Below are 21,216 nucleotides of genomic sequence, written 5' to 3'. Positions count from 1 at the left end.
ATGGTCTTTTTGACAGCTGTCACTTGATTTATGCTCAGTTTGGTTTGCCATTTCATAATGAATAGACTTACACCGGAACAACGTTTGCAAATCGTGCAAATTTATTACGAAAATAATGGTTCGGTTCGCGCGACGCATCACAAGAAAATTTTGTTCAGCGATGAAGCTCACTTTTGGTTGAATGGGTATGTCAATAAGCAAAATTGTCGCATTTGGAGTGAACATAATCCACAAGCCATTGCTGAGACGCCATTACATCCTCAAAAAATTTGAGAGAAATAAAAGACCATATTGGAGAAGCTTGTTAAGTTTAATTTGGAATGGAAACACGCCCACCAACCATGTAACGGTAATTTTTATAACTGTTATAACTAAAGCAAAATTTCTCAAGCTAGGCACAAATGATTCTATTATAAACCGAAGTACGACGCAAGTAAAATTTAAAAAAATTGGGTATACCCAAAGCCATTCCACACCCAGTTTAGGGTATAGTTCTTTTTCCCCACCTCATATAGTTCTTTTTCTAAATTACAGTCTGCACGTCTGACATCTCATTGTCTCTAAGTTTGTTTGATTTAAAAAATTAAGAACCAGATTAAATTAAATTTTATTAAAATATGTGCGGATATATAAAGTTCCATCCGGCCCGAATTTAGCCCTCCTTATGTATTTAAATAAGCTTTTTCGCATAGTATTTGTAACCTACAAAAATATTAAATCGTTCGAATATAAACAAGTAATGCAGCAAAAATTATAGTTTTTTGGCGTCCGGATTTGAATGCTTGCAACTGTACGTAAGTAATTTTTCTATGCCAAGGTTTTACATACATACATATATACATATGTACATGTTAGCATATGCATATGAAAAGACAATTAGTAGAATAGTAAAGTGGGTCAAAACATAGATACGTATACGTATACATATGTACATATAATACATACATACATACGCAGTTTTCAAACAAGTTCGCCATGTGAAAATCTCAAAAGTTTATTATACCCATACATTCATATTTAGAGCCAACTTTATTCCGACCAGAAGAAATGCACTGCCATAACTCAAAGAACTGAAATATATATTTAGGCAGAGACGAGAAAAAAGTTATAGTAATAAAACTGCTTTGAGGTTTACAAATCTATCTAGATTACAATAAAAACAAAAATGTTGTTTAACAGTTTTTTAAAACATATTTTATAATCAAACCAGTCATGCTTTGAAACCAGATTTAAAAATTGGTAGAAGAGTTGAGCTGCATGGAAACTGTTCTTCAATATCGACTGTCTTCAAATGACATCCACAAAAAGAATAATAAAGTGAAACCATATTGAAAGAAAATCGTTCAAAATTAAACGAAGATGATGTCAAAGGCGAAAATAACAACACAGCAATTTTATTGTTTTGATCATGTCTACTTTTGCTCGCGCTCCGGACGCCCAGAAAGAGATACATTTGCGTTTATAAAATTAACAATTAAATACGCACGCAGGTATAAAAGACATATATGTATGTGTAAGTATGTATGTATGTGTATGCGAAAATTGGTTCCATAGTCGCAGGCGGGTGCCAATTATAAGAGCACAAGTGGTAAAAAGGCACGATTCAAGAGAAATAAGAGAGTTAAAGAGATCAAACGCAAAACAAAACAGAAACTGGAAACACGAAATGTGCAGCAGAGTATATGAAAAATAGCTAAAAGAAATAGGAAGGCGCGAAAACTGATACATATACAAATTATTCAAAACAACAAGAGAGTCGAAAAAAGTAGTGAGAAGCAATGTTCAAGAGGGAATAAGCAGACAATATCGAAGAAACTTAATGACAAAAGTCAAAAAGCTGCCCAACCTATATTATGTTCGCGGTTTCTCATACATAAATCTAGATATGCATGTGTATGTATGTATGAATGAATGTGTATGTGCATGTATGTAAGTACACATGAAAACCAATGGCAACCACTTTTGTTAGTCAGTTGGTTGTTGTGTTTCTTGATATTTCGCCGTCTCTTGACTTGTTTTTCATGATAGCATTGTTGTATTTTTTTTGTTATTCATTTGTTGCTCATCGAAGCATTCGACCGGTTCTTTGCGCATTTACTATTGATACTCGTATGCGTGTATTATGTATGTATGTATGCGTGAAAGTTTCTTGCGTTTGTTATTTTTGTTTTTTGTTATCAAAATGTGTAACAATGTCTATTAGTATATCCACACACACACACACACACTGCTATTGGTGTTAGCAACAAATAAATTAACCAAGCAACAACAGCTGCAGTCAACAGGCAACGAGTTCTTTCGCCCCATTACAAAAACAAGCAACAGCAACAAAGTCTTTCCTAAATAAAAGCGAATTGATGGATAAAACCACTGTAGGCCATCTCCCAAACATACAAGTAACCATATTCTTATGTGTATGCAATTATACATACATACACATATATGGGTGAGTAAAGTGCCAGCGCCTCGATATGTATGTATGTAAATGTTTATAGTCAAGTACACACATACATACATATATGAATATAACTATATGCATATACATCTATGTGCATATGGCTGTCTGTGTCCACTTTGGCTTTCATTGTATGAGTAACTATGAAGTCATAGTGAGACATTGCTGATTTTGTGGTCACGCTTTCGTTGCTGCCGTTCTATGTTGTAAGCTTTTTAGGAGCCACCTAGGGCGAGTGGCGGCGATTTAGCAGTCTGGCGGGCTAACGTGTTAGCGTAGGCGTCAGCATTGCAGTTCTCCAGCGCGTACACACTACCGAATTGCTCATAAATATGTGTGTATGAGTGGCGTACAACTTAAATTAGACTTTTTTTTTTCTTTTTTAAATAATAAAATTAAAAGCACGTTTTACTTTTCCTATAGATACTGAATGGGAGAAAAGCCAACCGTAACTAGGCAAGGCTACCCGAAAATTATTCCGCAGATTTTCCGTTTAAGTGCCTTCAAAAAAATAAATGTTCTCATGAAAACAAGCGGAATGTTCAGCACTTTGCATATATAAGTAAATGTACATACATATGCATATATACTTTCTGGCTCTCAAGCATACATTTTCTGTGTTTAAAGGCAACATTAAAACTAGTAGTCAATCGCAACTGTCGCAACTGTCAATCGTTAAAATCTGTCTGAATAAAGTTTGGTAAAAAAATTAAATTTTTCTCTAAAAAATCAAAAGGATTGTCCTCTTTTTTCTAATATAGGAACGATAAGATTGTTGTATCATCTATTTTATTAATTTATTTATGTAAATTATTAATTTTTTTTTGCTGTCACGCAAAGGGCCGAAACAAAAGCTTGCCAATGTGTCTGTTTTTTGGCTTTTGCCTTGATCTGGGACCATGTTAGGTAAATTTATGATTTTTTTATTTTTTTTTTTTTATTATTTCAATTTTCCTTTGATAGCACCGCCTTTTGTGGTAAGAACTTTTTTTTTAGAGATAGAAATATGTATACAGATAGTTTTGTATATAAATCAGGGCACATTGAACAGGTAATATGATAGAAGTAGATCAGCTGATTTGCTTTTTTTTAATTGTCAAATTGTTAAAATTACTCTAAATTTTTAATTTTTGCTAATGGCATTTCATCAAAATCAAAAATAAAATACATGATTTGTTGTTTAATTTTTTTTTTTTTGCTCTACTGTAATAATCTGCCAAATCTTCTGTCATGAATTTATTTTTTATACACTTTTTACACAATTTTTGTAGATCATTGCAAGCATTTTATATCAAATTCTCTATAACTCTACAACAGAAAAATATATTTTTCTACGCAGCAACAAATAACAGCCTTATTATAAAAAGAGCATAACTCTGGTTACTATGACATTTTTCCGCATTTATTTCAGAATAACATTAATGATAATTTTCGGAATATTTTTGATTTTCAGTCTAATGAGCACGCATGCATACGTACATATGTATGTATATGCATTTGAGCAGTTTGATTTTTAACTTACCTATTTGTCTGTTGCTTATCCTTTCGTTAACAGACACAACCACCACCAATGTTGATGTGAAGAAAATATAGCAAAATGGAATTTAATTCAACGGCCTTTTGGGTGGCAGGATATAGAGTGTTAGAGGGGTTGTCTGTTCTTCGTATTGCCGTACACGATTTACGTATTGTCGGTAGATATTACTGTTGCTCGATTCAATGGAAATAATAGAAAATTACAAATCAGACACTTTCGTTGTTTGTTGTTTTTTGTGTTTTTTTTTCAAGGCCTGCTTTCGGGCGCACTAGCTGGTAACACTTTAATATAAAATTAATTCGTTTTATTAAAACTATTGATTTATCGCAACAAATTTTGTTCTAACCTTTTGGCATGCAAAAATTTAGTAAAATTTGTGTTCCTTTTTCGTTAGCAACGCACACTTTCACACTTACTTCGTAATATAATTAACTGCCTCTTTCACTTTATGTTCACTAAGAAAATTGAATTTGTTTTTCAATTCCTACGAAAATTATGATATAAATAAAAGCATTACATACATACATACATACATACATACACAATCGTGCCTACGGAAGTATGTATTTAAGCAAAAACATTATATTTTAACATAAGACATTCCATAAATTTTAGCATAAGAAATATAAAACAATATAGCGCATATGTACATATACATATAGGTACATATATATACCCAAAGCCATGGATATATGTACATATGCGCATACATGTATGTATGTATCACTGAAAATTCATTCAGTTTTATTTTTCACGTATGTATGTAGCTGTTTGTATTCTTGAAAAAATATTTAGCGTAGAGCACCAAAGAATCTTACGGATATAAAATTCTAAAACACTAGTGAACGATACGAACAAGAGACTCGAACTGACTCAAATTGACTTTCTGTTGGCATCGATGCAACGGCAAATACACAAACGGGTGGTGGCGCAAGCACTCTCTCTCTCTGCTCAAAATTCTCTTCAATTGGTTGATTTGCCAGGGCGTCGGTTTAAAATTATTGAGAAACATTTTATGAAGGCACAGTTGATTTCACTTTGGCTTTAAATTAAAAATATTTTGACTCACATATAAGGATTTTTCAAAAATCTTCATACTTATACACGAGCCCCAGCTCCTTTTGAAATTTAAGGGGATAATAATTCAAAAAGTAATGTTTTTGCGCTTATAAATCTCAAATACTTAATACTCTTTTATTAAATGCGACTCTGTTACTCACAATGACACATCACTGTACGAATTGTTTAAAAAATAGTACACACGTACTCTCTTAAGGTAAGATTTTATTTTGTTAAGCATTGCTTGCGACATTTATATATAATATAACTCTATTCAATACAAGGGAGAAAAACTCCAGCGCGCGTAACCAACACACACACCGATATATTACTACAAGATTTCTCTGTTCAGCAATAATACTTATTTATTTCCTTCTACTTTTAATATTTTTCGGCAATACTCAGCCCTTGCATTTTATATTGATTCGGGTTCTGACCCCGAACCCCCACCCCCACCTTCAGTTTCGGTTTTTATTTTTACTCATGGGTCGCTCATCTAATTGGAATTTCAATTGTCTCTTCGAATTGCCTGTCAAACCTTGCACTCAATCATACTCTCAAAAAGAAACACTCGTCCACCTAACAGTAGCTTCTATTAAAAAAGAACTTTGGGAGCTACGTTGACTTTTCTTTGGAAAACAAACCATTTCGTCCGATCACAGAATTTTCCAATTCGGATCCATAAATTCATAGCGCCTTCACACACATTATGTTAAATTCCAAATAGCCGAATCTGTGGGGGAAACCCTAAAATTATTGGTGGGGCCACAACAAGAATGGCCCTGCAATCGCGGAATTGGTCTTCTGAACTTCACATAAAAAGTCCTATGGAGAATATTGGTCAAAATACTAAAGCCATCAATAAACTTATTGGACTTTACCTTGGAAAAGGCGTGTGAAAGGAGATGGGGCACCTGCTGGTGGTAGCACAGGAAGACGAAGGCCTGCCTTGGGCTAGAGCAAGTGGAGAACGAATTTGCTTCGCTTGATGCTTCAAACTGGCGCCGATTAGTACAAAAAACTACTAGCACACTTTTTAAACTCAGTCAAAATCGCTTAAGCGGTAATCGTTTTATCCACCATCTTGACAGCGTCGGCGGGGCCACCTCCCAGGCAAGTTTGAAGACATCTCTTCGACTACACTAACCCTTTTTTGGCGTTTGGCCAAGGTCCTCCTTGTGGCGTGCGTCTTTATGTTGTTCCACGAATGGAGAGACCTACAGTTTTAAGCCGACACCGAACAGATATTTTTTTATGAGGAGCTTTTTCATGGCAGAAATACATTCGGAGGTTTGCCATTATCTGCCGAGGGGCGACCGCTATTAGAAAAAAAACTGTTTCTTCATTCACGGAGATGTGATCCAACGTACTCCGAAATCCGAATGGTAGTCACGCACCAACCCATTCGGCTACGGCGGCCAGACAGTTCATAAACATTCATCGGGAGTCTCTTACCACCTTCCTAAACTCCCAACTCGCGAATGCCATCATCGGAACCACCAGAACGAAAAGCTTCAGAATCAAGCAGAACCGACCCCAAGATACTAACTACCTATTCACATGGCCTCTTAATCTTAAGCCCACTTATCTAACATCCATCTAACTTTTGATTCAACCCGTCGAAACAGAATTTTTCCTCGGCCCAAGGTTGGTATGTTAGTAGTATACCAAAGCCATTGTTGGCACCAACCCATTCGGAAGTGCGCGGGTTCAAATGTCCGGGTATGAAACACCAAATGATAGAAACAGTTTTACTCGGAAGGCGGCAGATGGGGTTCGGAGTTTGCTTCATACTGTAAGTCGCTCCATTTTGTGGAACAACAGCAAGACGCACGCCCAAAAAGGGTGCAAGCGCCAATTATACATACATATATACAGGGTGGGCCATGTAAAATTTGCTTTTTGAATCGGCTATAAAAAAAAAACATCAATATTTTTTCAAACTTTTTTTTTTTATTTTGAAGATTGAAAATAATTATGAATGAAAAATAATATCGTTCAAATGACTGCCACGACTGGCTTTACAGTAGGCCATTCGATCAACCCAATTTTTAAGCACATTTTGGATTGTTTGGGCTCCAATTTCATGAATGGCAACTTCGATCAATCGTCTCTGGATGGTTCGCATAGCATTTGTCCCACAAAAAATAGTCCAACGGGCCTAACTCACAGCTCCGAGGCGGCCAATTGATATCGGAATTTCGGCTGATTATTCGGTTTTCAAAAACGGTAGCCAAAAGTTCGAGTGTAACTTTGGCAGTGTGACAGGTTGCACCGTCCTGTTGAAACCAAATGTCGTCCATGTCATCCTCTTCAATTTTTGGAAACAACTCGTTGAGCATGTCACGGTAACGCTCGCCATTTACTGTAACCGCGGCTCCTCGCTCATTTTCGAAAAAAAAATGGCCCGATGATGCCGCCAGACCAAAAACCGCACCAAACAGTGACTCGTTGTGGATGCATTTGCTTCTCTACAGTAACGTGTGGATTTTCTGAGCCCCAAATCCGACAATTTTGCTCATTAACGTAGCCACCGATGTGAAAATCAGAAAAGAAGAAGATTCGCCACTTTGGAAATAGGTTTTCAATATTTCCCAATTTTGTTCAAGCATATAGCGTCCCATTTCGTAAATGTCAAACCTTTAAGTAAATTATGAACACATTTGACATGTCATTTGTGTTACCATTCTCAAAAAAATAGGTGGTTCAAAAAGCAAACGCTATATGGCCCACCCTGTACATGAACATACCAAAGCCATTACGTTCACAAACAAATAGATCAATTAATTTCATATTCTCGACAAGTCCGGATCTAAAAGTTTGGCAAAAATGTATAAATTTATGGACTTTTTCTAAGTTTTGTATACAAAATTAAAATTGAATTTATGTTAAGCAATGAGCTTTTGTAAACAAATAGTGGACATAAAAAGAAAAGCTGGTGAAAATACTTAGGTTTTGTCGCAGATCCGAGAAATCAATATAGGTATACTACTTCCACACCATATTATAACAAAAAACCTACTTTGGCTCCGGTATAGATTTTCTTCAAATCCATTTGGAATTTGGTGTGTTACAACACGCAACACGAAAAGATTTAGATAAAAATGTTAGCAATAGAAAACCCCCAAAATGGGGTAAGGGATACATGGGTGCAGTAGAGAAATTATGATGTATAAAATATAAAATTCATCCAATGTATTACCTATTATCTAAGTGTAAGTGTTCGCAAAGCTCTCTCACACACTTATACCTGTACAAGTTTTTTATATTCAGTGACCCCCGTAAAAATGCCCGCTTAAAATTTTCGCGACACATTTTGACCGACTAATTGCCGTTTTAGCGATGCTTAACTATTGCTGTCTTTATTACTGGTCAAAAATACTTATTTAAGTAGGAGTTAGAACGTTAAAATCTACTACAAAAATTCTACCAGTTTGAAAACAGAAATTTCATTTGAAATCGCACTTAATTGCACTTTCGGCCAAAAAGTTTGAGCTTCAACGCCGCATGAAAAAAGAAAAAAAATCTACCCTCTGAACTAGTACTGCCTTCGACAAAGTGGGCCTGATAGACATATTTATTTCATATTTATTAGCGTTTGCTCGTGTTGAGTAAACACTGTTGGACAATACATTGGGAATGTTTTTTTTTTGTTTTTCTTTTCAATGATCCATAAAAAAGGGTGTACCGAATGTAATTGAGTTATGTTCATTTGATTTCATTTTCAAAAACATAACTTAACTTACATCTCCAAACGAGTTTCTAAATCCAAAGATATCGGAACAGACAAAAACGACACATTATTGTTTTTTCTTTCATGCAATTTTTTTGTTTCGTTTTTTTGTTTTTATTTTACAACTAATTTAATATTTTTTTCACAATTTTCGTTTTTAAATTATTTTAACTTTTTTTCGCTTTAATTTTTTATAGCCATACATAGTCATTTTATAAAGAAAATAAGACGAGTTAAACATTTCAAATACTAAATCGAATTAATTTCGTTTACAATTCCAGTCAAAATTGTACAATATCATGCATAACTAAAATGCAAGAAATGAACCAACTGTGCATGCATCTAATTAATTTGACAGAAGATCGTGAACAAACAAAACGGAAATAAATGAGTTAAGTTGCTTATTATAAAATATAAAAAATTAAGTCATAGTGACGACGTGAGGGCGTGACGAAGAACGAACATAAACTCTTAGACGCCTATTCAAAACGGAAGCTCGGAAGGCAATAAAACAAAAATCGACCAATTAGTTCCGTTTGTTAACTAGCCCTCGGAGAGCTGAAATTACAGTTAATCATTCGCCGTTCGCTAATCAGTCTAGAGCAATTTCGAGGTATTAAGAGTTTATTATTAAGAACATGACTAATCGGATGATTAGGAAGTGAATGTAAATACTCGCTGAAAGACTAAAATTTAGTGACCTATTATAAATACATATTATGTATGTATATTTAAAACAAAGGATCCGAAAATATACGTATGAGACAAGAGATATTACCATGATATCCGAAAAAACAAGAAACCAAAACGCGAATTTGCTTCTAGATAAGTCTTTAATGTTCAGCTAAGGTTCTGAGTAATAGAATTTTTTTCAAATTTGAAAAAAATATTACATCTAAATTGAAAGCTACAACAAACATATTAGACAATCGCCAAATAACTAATAATTTATGCGTTTAATAATATCACATCCAAGATCGCTTTTGAATAATTTCACACAAAAGTAAAAGTAGTCTTTCACTATTCTACTATATGGTCCTTTCCCTTTTAAAATTCTAAATTAGTTATACTTAAGTTATTTTTTATTTCCTTTTTGATTTAGCATCACATGCGACAACTGTAATTTCAACCTAATTGTAAAGCAACCCCCAAAAAATTATCTAAAAAAGTCCAGAATCTCACAGCATTAATTTCACATAAAATGCCTTGAAATTGGATAGACACTTAATGATACATTGACAGGGTACTATACTTTTATATGCATACTGTTTCTTGCTGCATGAATTTCGAGTTTTTGGAATATGGTCAATATTTTTCCGCCTTTTATGCGTAACTACTCTACTGCCGTTGAACTGCTCTGCCTTTACCTATGTGTTGGCATTATTTTGCTTGCAAAACTCTTTGTAAGCTTTTTCAGTCTCCTCGTCCATTTCGGGATCCAAATCAACATCGAGATCAGCGTCTTCATCTGTAGAACCACTACCCGGCATCGCCGCTGCCCCGTCTGCTAAAAAGTCAGTTTCTTCTGCTGTAAGTTCACGCCCATCCGGTCCGTAAAAGATAGGCTCATCACTCATGCGCAACGGTTCGGGAGTTTTCGCCGCCGCTGTAGCCGCAGCCTCAACCTCTGCAGTTGGCGAATTCACTTTTCGACCCCAGTTGTTCTTCTGCAACGATATAACATTTGCCGCCAGCGGATATTTTCCCGGCCACTTAACATTCACAGCGTCCAAACGTTCTATAATTTCACGCATTTCAGTGGGACAGTCCGCAGTCAGATCATAGCCCGCCAATTTCAGTGTTAAGCAAATGCAACGGACATTGTCTGAGGACTCCTTCGACAGCAATTGCTTAAGTGAATACACTATATTTTCAGCAATTAGGTGGATACGAGTGTCATCACCGCGCAACTGCATATACAATTCGGCGAGGAAGAGAGCTGTTTCACGTACTTTTTGCTGCTGGTTACTCTGCATATACTGCAAAACCTCCTGCTGGTGGTAGTCCAGCTTACACTTGAGCAGCGTGTGGAAAAGCGAGTCTTTCTTTAAGTTGAGCATGTGCAAAAGGTTGTAGAGCTTGGCGCCCATGTAGCGGAAGTTGGGATTCTGTATAGATTCATTAAAAATGTCTTCCATGGCATTCGAGAGCACATATTGGTTATTCTCCATTCCCTCAAATATGGTAAGAAACCGCGTGGCAATTGTGTCAAATTGGCCAGGATTTTGATTAAGACATTGAATGACGGTCTGCAAATAGTCAAGTGCAATCATTTCCACATCTGACCCGGTATTACCACTGCCACCAGTTGAACTGGATGCACCGGCATTATTGTGTCGTTGGTAGCGGCCTTGTCCACCGTGATGCTGATTATGATGATGTTGCGACTGTTGATTATTATGATGCTTGTTATGTCTGGGATGGTGTTGATGTTGATGCTGTTGATGTTGTTGGTTGTAATAATTATTGGCAGTATTTTTACTCCCACTACTGCTGGCTCCAGCTCCTATCTTCAAGCGCTCCTGCACAGACGCAGTCAGTGAGGTGATTTGTTGACCGTATTGTTGCTGATTATGGCTAAGATTATGATTATGTTGGTAACCATTTGAGTAGCGTTGTAGACGCGCCGGTTGCTGCTGATATTGTTGATAGTTTTGCTGATTGTACTGTTGTTGATGACGTTCTAACCGCTCTTGAGCTCCAACCGCGGAGTTGCTACCGCTGCCACCGAAGCGCGGCACGAACTCTTTAGCGTACGGTGACAGTTTTGATGGCGACACAGTGCGTACATAAGCGTCAGTGGGATTCGCAGTTAGCGAATGCGACGTAGCGCCGTGTGTTGGTGTATTGCTGGCCGACTTTGGCTTTCGCAATGGTGTATAATCTTCATCCTCAGTAAATGGGGCACGACCCGGAGTTATATCCATAATATTTTATTTATGTCTTGGTGTTTAAAATATTAAGGTGGCTTACTCTAATATTCTATGGTTTATTCCTATGATTCGTTTAAACTTTGCAATTCGGTTCGTTGTAAAATTCCTGAAAAAAAAAACAAATGTATAAAATGGTAAAATACATTGCATAAATTTAACAAAACAAATTAAATAAATATAATTTACAAATATTAAAAAAGGCACCCTTTTATTAAAAACGAACAGCATTCCTCATAATTTTTCAGCATTCTAGCTGAAATGATCGGTCGGATTTAAATTCGAGCAACAGGACTGCCCGTTGGGGAGATTAAATCAGGGAATATAACATCTTTCTGTTAAGTGCTTGTGCAGTGTGGAAGGAATAGACGGTTTCTAACTGCGGAAGGTAGCGATAAGCCTATGAAATAGGCTTCTGCGACAAGTTGGGTCGAGGGAAAGGGGTGTCCAATTAGCGAGTTTAAGTGGGCATGTGAAGTGATGGTTCGTGTAGTGTTGGGTGTACCCGCACATGCTGCACATATGCTAAATATGTATAGTTCAATTCTAGATGAGTAGGAGTTCTCTGCAACATCCAGGAGTCTGCTACAATATCCCGAATGTAGTTGTGATAAAACTATTTCGTCTCTCTACTACACATCCAAAGAAGTAACAGTTTAGACAGCGATATCGCATTCTGGTAAGAACAGAGCAGTGGTAGAGGAAATGTTCAACGCTCTCCACCGCCGCGTTCCAGCAGCTCCGACAAAAAATATTTCAGGGAAACTCCATAAATTTTCATTAGACAGTGCCACCGGTGACGATACCAATCACCGACCAAATGGCGACATTTAAGACAGCCAAAATACTGTTATCAAGGCATATAATGTCCATCAAGCATTTCCTGCTGGGATGTTACCACAGGAACCAGGTACTTAACGGGGGCTGAACCACACCAAGCACGTTAAGAGGCATCTTGTTGTTGTTGCATCTGCAGGCATCTCTTCGACTTCACTGACGAGATCCAAAACCTAATATAACATCCACCGCATCCAGTACAGAGAGAGGCCATACCACCGTCGGCTGTAATCAGGACAGCTACGGTATGCGTTGAGACCAAGACAACCGGTGACTACATAGCACTGACAAGGTTTAGTAAACTGCTACAACACAACAACTCGAGTCATCTTGCCACAATTACGTTCAAGATATTGTAGCAGGTTAAGCTTCTACCTATCCAAAGCCGGCCCGATATTTCGATATCTTCGCCTTGGTTGTTGTTGTTGTTGTTTTAACAGTAATACCCTGTTCAACTAGCCCTGTCTAGTGAACAGTATATCTTCGCCCTGGTTCTTCCCATCTGTCACCTTGGCAATTAATCTTCTTATGCTATTTGAGATCTTTGTTCTAGCATTCTATTGGATTTTCGTCGACCTTATAAGTCGTCAGTAAATCATTTAGCTGTTGCTGCAAGTATTTCCTGACAAAACTTGCGTTTTTGCTTTACGCAATCGAATTCAGACTGCGCTTGGAAAGGTTTTAATTCGGACAGATACAGTTAAGAATGTCAGAGTGTGTTTTCATACGCGATAGTTTGAAGAATTGTTACAATCACGTTTTGTCATTGAAAACTTTTTGTCAAAAAAAATTGCGAAGAAAAATTGAGTGCTCAGTGAAAGTTCATTTTGAGGGGAAGATGCAAGTTTTTACTACATAGATTTTTACTTGTAAGAATTCGCCATTAAAAAAGAGCTTTTTATGAGTATTAATACAACAATAAACAAATAAAAATTAGTAGTGAAAAAGTTAAAATAGAAACAAGTTCACATAAAAATAGTATAACTTGCAATATTTCATTTTTTCTAGTTTTGTGCAATTGCGCGCCATGAAAACTTGCAAGTTCTTATAAGTTTTGCGTTCTTGCACCTTTTGTGATATTTGCCCCTCTTAGAGCGAATGTTTTGCAACGTCTCAGAAATTTCTTCATTCCTTTTTTCGGAAAAAATTCGAATGCAGACCTACAGGGTTTGATTGAAAAGTAATGAGCCTTATTTTTTAAGAAGTTTTATTAAACCTTTTGGCTTATACAACTATATATAATATATATATATATATATATAATTGACGCGTACACCCTTTCTGGGAGTTTGGCCGAACTCCTCCTCCTATTTGTGATGTGCGTTTTGATGTTGTTCCACAAATGGAGAGACCTACAGTTTCAAGCCGACTCCGAACGGCAGATATTTTTATGAGGAGCTTTTTCATGGCAGAAATACACTCGGAGGTTTGCCATTGCCTGCCGAGGGGCGACCGCTATTAGAAAAAGGTTTTTCTTAATTTTGGTGTTCCACCGAGATTCGAACCAACGTTCTCTCTGTGAATTTCGAATGGTAATCACGCACCAACCCATTCGGCTACGGCGGCCGCCATTATATTATACAACTAATATTCTTCAAAATAGGACCCCTGAGCGTCAATACACCGCTGGTAGCGGCCCTTCCACTGCAGGAAAAATTGTTAAACTCATCCGCCGGAATCGCGTTCAATTCGGCTGTCACAGTTTTTTGGATCGCCTCGATGGAGTCGAAACGCCTCCCCTTCAGCTTTCTTTTCACGCGCGGGAACAAGAAGAAGTCCGTAGGGGACAGGTGTGGGCTGTAGGGAGGGTGGGGAAGCACTGGAACCCCCATCTTGGCCAATGCAGAGGTGCAGAGGAACGCGGTGTGCGCCGGCGCATCGTCGTGATGAAGGGTCCAATTATTGACGAGGTCGGGCCGAACCCGGGCGACGCGGTTTTTCAGTCGAAGGAGTACTTCTTTGTAAAATGCCGCGGTTACAGTGCTTCCTGGAGGTACAACGGAGGTGGACGATGCCTCCAGAGTCGGAAAAGATGATCAGCATGGCCATCGCCACTGCAAAATCCTAACACACTTTTAATACAACTTTCACGCGCGGAGCGGTGTTGACTGCACCGCTGTTGCCAGCGAACTGGGACCGGTTTCTAGTGGAAGGGGAAGGTCCAACGATCATTTTCCCCCACCAGCCGATTCGGTTGACCGCTTGGCAGACGCTCCGCGCGGGAAGGATCATTACTTTTCAATCAAACCCTGTAAGATTAAATTAGTTTTTTTGTGACTTATGAAGTACATTTCTCGGAAGGTATCCGTTTAAAGGACACCATGTTTTGCTTATGCGAGGAATGTCAAGTTTACATCGTTTACATATCTTTGATGGTGTTGTACAATTTGGCCGATTCTTATAAGCCGCATAAAATTTCCTATTGCTGTATTTGGATTTGTGTTTTATTATTTTCGTTGGGTTCAGGTTTGTATGTAATTATACATAATAAGCATATACATACTTATAATAAAAGTAAAGACGGAGGAAAAGGACATCGAGCTAAAACAACAGTTTTGCTGTAAATGGATCAAGCGTGGTGGCGATCTCATAGTTGGAGATGCCTTTTCAGATTATGTCCGTCAAATAGAATACAAGGAGTTATGTGCTTATTTAGGAAGTCTCAAACGGAACAACCAGTAGTTATATTTCAGCTCAAAATGCATTAGTTTAATGAAGAATAATAGTTTATTGTAAAATAAAAGCTACCGGCTAGATTTTACAAAAAATAATAATAAAATCTTATAAAAGAGTAGGTAGAAGAGTAGAAGACCAAAGACAGAAGAGAGAAGTATTAGCACATCTCGTTCAATACGTACAGGGTGTTTTTTTAGCTGTATGTGAACTATCAAGAATGACAAACTGTGTGGACATTACTGTTTATTAAGGTTTGGCATCATGTCGTTTAACGCCAGAATAACGTTTTCAAATTGTGGAAATTTACTTTGAACAAAATAAAAATAAATCTGTTAGAGAAGTTCATAGAGCACTGGCCGCATCATCGGTCCTTATTTCTTTCGAAATAAGCGCTGTTGAGCATTGCTGACTGAATGATTGTTTACAAATATTAGTCAGCTAAACTTCGACAAAAAGCCTTTGCAATGTACTTAAATTACCTTGCGTCGGCAAGACTGTTTATTCTAATGAAAAAGAATGTTGCAGGATTACCAAAATTATTTATTTTCCTCAGACTTGAACAAAAAAATTATTTATTGCAGATTATTCCGTTCTTGGCGATAAGAAAATTGTTGTTCGCGCGGACTATTCCGCTCTAGGTGATAAGAGAGTTTTTATCCACGGATTAGTCCGTCGAATAGACCATGTAACTCGTAGACCCGGCGGACATATGCCGCACATCATATTCAAAAAATAAATTCCATGAAATTATCTACCAGATTAAAATAAAACAAATTATTTCCAACAATTTTTCTGTTTTGTATAGGGTGGGCCATGTAAAACTTGCTTTTTGAATCGGCTATAAAAAAAAAAACTTATCAATATTTTTTCAAACTTTTTTTTTATTTTGAAGATTGAATATTGTCATTTATGAATGAAAAATAATATCGTTCAAATGACTGCCACGAGTAGACCATTCGATCAACCCAATTTTTAAGCACATTTTCGATTGTTTGGGGTCCAATTTCATGAATGGCAAGTTCAATCAATCGTCTCTGGATGGTTCGCATAGCATTTGTCCCACAAAAAATAGTCCAACGGGCCTAACTCACAGCTCCGAGGCGGCCAATTGATAACGGAATTTCGGCTGATTATTCGGTTTTCAAAAACGGTAGCCAAAAGTTCGAGTGTAACTTTGGCAGTGTGACAAGTTGCACCGTCCTGTTGAAACCAAATGTCGTCCATGTCATCCTCTTCAATTTTTGGAAACAAAAACTCGTTAAGCATGTCACGGTAACGCTGGCCATTTACTGTAACCGCGGCTCCTCGCTCATTTTCGAAAAAAATGGCCCGATGATGCCGCCAGACCAAAAACCGCACCAAACAGTGACTCGTTGTGGATGCATTTGCTTCTCTACAGTAACGTGTGGATTTTCTGAGCCCCAAATCCGACAATTTTGCTTATTGACGTAGCCACCGATGTGAAAATGAGCTTCATCGGAAAAGAAGAAGAAGACTCACCACTTTGGAAATAGGTTTTCAATATTTCCCAATTTTGTTCAAGCGTATAGCGTCCCATTTCGTAAATGTCAAACCTTTAAGTAAATTATGAACACATTTGACATGTCATTTGTGTTACCATTCTCAAAAAAATAGGTGGTTCAAAAGCAAACGCTATATGGCCCACCCTGTATTATAATTTTAAGTTCTTAAAAAAACTTGTATGGAAGATAGCAAATCCAACAAACATAAAACTATGTTTTCGGCAACATTAGAAAGGTCATTTAACCTTTTAATCGAAATATAAAAGATTTCCACGAGTCGCATCCAAAACCCTCGAAATAATACAGGCCGAAATTTATCAATTCGAAAAACAATGTTAAAACAAATGAATATTAATTGATAGATTTTTTAATAATTTTTTAAAGCTCAATACTTAATAACTCGTCTTTATCTTAAAATCTTGTATATTCAATTATAGCTTATTTTAAAACTAATTTCTTATATATTATGTATTTAATCTTGGTAATGCCGCAAAATATCATAAATACTTTTCATTAATTAATTGATAGCCGAGGTCACACATATATTTAAAACCCAATGCTATTAATTTTAACACCGTCGCTCATTCCGCATTTCACTCCACTCTCACATCATATTTTTCTACACGTCGACGCCTTTAATGCTTCTCACCGATATCACTTTTTGCCGCTAAACAAAAATTATATGTCATACCTGCAAAGTCCTATTCACATAACTTTCGAAAATGTTATTTAACTTCCTCCAATTCTATATTTCATTGGCTGCTTCTGCCTCTTCGGCTTTTCGTCAACTTTTCTTTGCTACTTCAATGACGACCAACAGACACGCTGGCGGTCAGACGGGTGCACTCGTTTTTTGTTTTCTTCGTTCCTTTTTTTCAAATTTCTGATCTACTCATGCCTTTTCACTTTTCCATTTTTATTAATGCCTTGTGGACAGATTTAGATTGCGTTGTCAAATTTTAAATTTCACCCATGACCAACTAATTTAATAATTTTCAAAACTCCAAATATTTATATAATTTTCATGTATACAAGTACACCATCAACAATTATTCAACGTGATTTAATGGAAGATTTTTATCACCTCGAAACTATGTATAATATACTACCAGAAAAACCACTTCATCGGCTTTCCCTTTCCGAGTTTCCCATGTCTTACATTCGTTTTTGCTAGTTTTTCCATCCACGTTTGTACGATCACGGCGTGTGGAAATAAAACAAAAAAACTATGCTGATCCTTTGCAAGACTTTAATTAAAGCTACTTACCTATTTTTCCACGAATAAATCTTGAAAAATTGTTTAATTTATTCCTAAGTTTTCACGAAATATTAAATTGCTCAAGCTACAACGCACTATCAATTCGCCAACGACACTTCGCAAAGAAACAGAAAACAGAGATGAGGCAAAACTGCTTCTTCTTTCTTTGCATGTGGTTCACTTTTACAATAGTTGTGTTCACGTTCTTTTCCAATAACTTGCCAGCAGTTAGTTTCGAGAAATTTCAAATTTTTCAAGTAATTATTTTAAATTTTTTACTAATTATTTCAAAAAATACAATGTAAACACAAAATGCGCCACGAATACTAATTTTACCAAATAATGTCTGGCATTGCCTCCTACTGTACTTTTCTTTAGCCCATTTATAAAAAATGGCTAGATATCCCATATTATTTTAGTTTATGGAATTTATGATGGTAAAAATGTTCGGCATATTCGTGACAAATCACGAATATTGCTAAAACTACTGGCAACAATACCGAGTGAATGAGAACCAAACTTTCATGTTTTCTTCTTATGAATTGGTTGTTTTTTTACATAAACGTTATCTCTTTTTTTCCTTTTAAAAAAGTATGCGATAATTAAAATAACATCAAAGCTATTATAATAAACTTTTAGTTTAGCCGCATTGGATGATATTGCCATAGTATGGAAATAAAGTGAAGCAAGTTATGTTGCCATTAATGACTCAGAGGAAATATTATGAGATTTATTTGGACTTTAACGAAATTCGTAACAAAATATACATTTCCAAAGTCTCTTTTTTAAGCCTGGGACAGAAATGCAGCAGGTAATGTGTTGACGGGTACCCGCTGTCAAAATAAAAACACATTTAATAGTACGAAATTGCATAGAATTTCGGAGGAGACGGATTCCTTGCCGGCTATTTTTACGGCGGCAAAATACTTAGATTAATTTTTATTTTCTATTCCCTTTATTTTGAGTTAATATAATAATAATAATATTTATGCGACCAGCGTAGCCGAATCGATTGGTGAGTGACTACCACTCGGAATTCACAGAGAGAACGTTGGTTCGAATCTCGGTGAAACACCAAAATTAAGGAAAACACTTTTCTAATAGCGGTCGCTCCTCGGCAGGCGATGGCAAACCTCCGAATGTTTTTCTGCCATGAAAAAGCTCCTCATAAAAATATCTGTCGTTTGGAGTCGGCTTAAAACTTTAGGTGCCTCCATTTGTGGAACAACATAGAGACGCACACCACAAATAGGAGGAGTTCGGCCAAACACCCAAAAAGGGTGTGCGCGTCAATTATGTAGTATATATATATATATATATATATTGAGTTGATGTTATTGTTGTTGTAGCAGTATACTTAACCCTGTCAGTGTAGTGTAGATTACCGGTCGTCTTCGTCTAGTTCATCTAGTGGTAGGCCCAAGAAACTTGCGGTTTCGACAGGTTGGGTCCAGAGGGAGAAGAGTGTTAGATGAGTAGGTTTGATGGGCATGTGAAAAGATGGTTAGTGTCATGCGGAGAGCCTAAACATACTAGGCATATGTTTAGTATGTCGGGGTCAATTCTGGACAGATAGGAGTTTAACCTGCTACGTACTGTTTTTTGGTATGTTCCCTTACTGTAGAATAGATGTGTTGAGGTGCGTACGGCAACGTTTTTTCTCTAACTTCTAACTAAATTCTGTAAAAAATGCACGTAAAGAGCGACATACACGAGGAACATTGTTTCAAACTTAAGTTACAAACATGCAATGTTACAGTCACTGTTACCCGTGTATGGGCATGTTTGAAACAACGTTGAAGTTCCGGTTGAAGTTTTTAAAATTGTTGGATTTTGAGGCATGTTGGAGACAATGTCACTTGAAGAGTTTTTTTTTGTAATAAAAACATGAAAAACACATTTGGTTTTTTTTTTAATTTGGTTGTTGCCTAGATTTTGGTTGGTTATTTTTTTAACAAGTCACTAAAACAGAAACACAAACAAAGCAAGCGACTTGTGTTATGATAAGTTTGTGATTTTTATTTAGCAATCCAGTGATCGAACTCAAAGCAGTTACAAAGACGTTTATTTGAAGAAAAACGTAACAATTGATGCCAAAATTGAGATTTTTGAGTAAAGTCCCATTAAACAGGATAATAAAAATGGCAATTTCCTAATTAATATCAAAAGTTTCGTCGCAAATATCATCGGAAATTTCATCGCAGGTTTCACAAATGTGGAAATGAAAAGGAGATAGTTATTTTCTCAGTTTACATGACCCAGAAGCTCGAATATAAAGTTTCACAACTGCAGCAAGACTGAACATATAGCAAGCAATTATCATATACCACGCAGACCAGCTCTAAGGAGCGTGAACTGATTCTCACAACTGAATGCCCGACAAACAACAACTTGACGATAAGGAACTGCAAATGGTTGATCCCAGGTGCGTACCCTAGGCATGGGGGCAACGAACTCGATCATCCGCTCAGACTTGGTAAACGGTAATGTGGAACCATTGGTTGGCTACAAGCTCCTGCCAGCTACAGAAGAGGGAGTTACGATTTCCGGAAAGGTAGTTTGCGAGGTTATTACTGTAGATTTGCCAATTGAGCACTCAATTTTGCGGGTGAATACAATATTAACAGGCGTAACTCTCATGCTGATTCACTTTATAAAATATCTCTGAGTACCGCATAAGAACACAGTGTACAGTCCAGAAAGGTAACCCTAAGCCACCGTTAACAGATTCTGCCAAAATCTGAAGCAATCATATGGGCTAATGAGGAAGGAGGCTGTGGAACAAGTGAAGTGCGGCTTGGTGTTGTTGATGTTGTACCAGCATATACCCCGTACATGTATGGGAGTACTGTTGGAGTGATAATCCTTGGCCGGATATACATCTGGGTTGCTTCAGTAAAGTATAACCACCTGCCATGGGAGTCATGTGTGGTTCTTAAAATCTGCTAATGGGACGACAAATATAATCGTTGGAAGAAAACTGACAAAAATGAGAAAATACACGATATAATAAGCAAAATAATTCAGACTGATCCTTCGAAATAATTCAGACTGAAAAAGTGCAACATTTTTCAAGAGTCCCCTTCTTCCAATCAAATAAAAAACTATACATATATATGAATATACAAACCTTTTAAGTTTGAAGACGGTTCTTGTTATCCAATTTTTTATTGATAAATCGTGCGTGCAACTTGTACGTAAAAATGCA

At 36.8% G+C, this 21,216-nt stretch overlaps 2 protein-coding genes across 10 annotated transcripts in view; both read right to left on the bottom strand.

The window, feature by feature from the left end:
* Window positions 1–4,855, bottom strand: part of LOC129246226 (protein 4.1 homolog) — a 111,894-nt gene extending 107,039 nt beyond the window's left edge. For 3 of the 8 annotated variants that reach the window (XM_054884869.1, XM_054884871.1, XM_054884870.1), the window contains exons 1-2: window positions 4,811–4,855; window positions 3,978–4,476 (exon numbers count right to left, since the gene is read on the bottom strand). The gene's annotated coding sequence lies outside the window, so the exon portion shown is untranslated. The remainder of the gene's footprint in view (window positions 1–3,977; window positions 4,477–4,810) is intronic. The other 5 variants (XM_054884863.1, XM_054884867.1, XM_054884864.1 and 2 more) reach the window with 5 other exon arrangements.
* A 4,088-nt stretch (window positions 4,856–8,943) lies between these two features.
* Window positions 8,944–18,152, bottom strand: LOC129244933 (polyadenylate-binding protein-interacting protein 1). Of its 2 annotated transcripts, none has more exons than XM_054882847.1 (2): window positions 18,018–18,152; window positions 8,944–11,823 (listed from the first exon to the last, which is right to left on the bottom strand). In XM_054882847.1, the coding sequence occupies exon 2, from the start codon at window positions 11,709–11,711 to the stop codon at window positions 10,152–10,154; it is 1,560 nt and encodes a 519-aa protein (XP_054738822.1). In that variant the 5' UTR covers window positions 11,712–11,823; window positions 18,018–18,152; the 3' UTR covers window positions 8,944–10,151. The 2 variants fall into 2 exon arrangements, with proteins under 2 accessions (XP_054738822.1, XP_054738823.1); XM_054882848.1 differs by lacking the exon at window positions 18,018–18,152 and adding an exon at window positions 17,442–17,875.
* Window positions 18,153–21,216: the final 3,064 nt, after the last annotated feature.

This window comes from Anastrepha obliqua, chromosome 4 (genome assembly GCF_027943255.1).
Source record: "Anastrepha obliqua isolate idAnaObli1 chromosome 4, idAnaObli1_1.0, whole genome shotgun sequence".
Taxonomy (NCBI): Eukaryota; Metazoa; Arthropoda; class Insecta; order Diptera; family Tephritidae; genus Anastrepha; species Anastrepha obliqua.
This window is presented reverse-complemented; position numbering and strand designations above follow the sequence as displayed.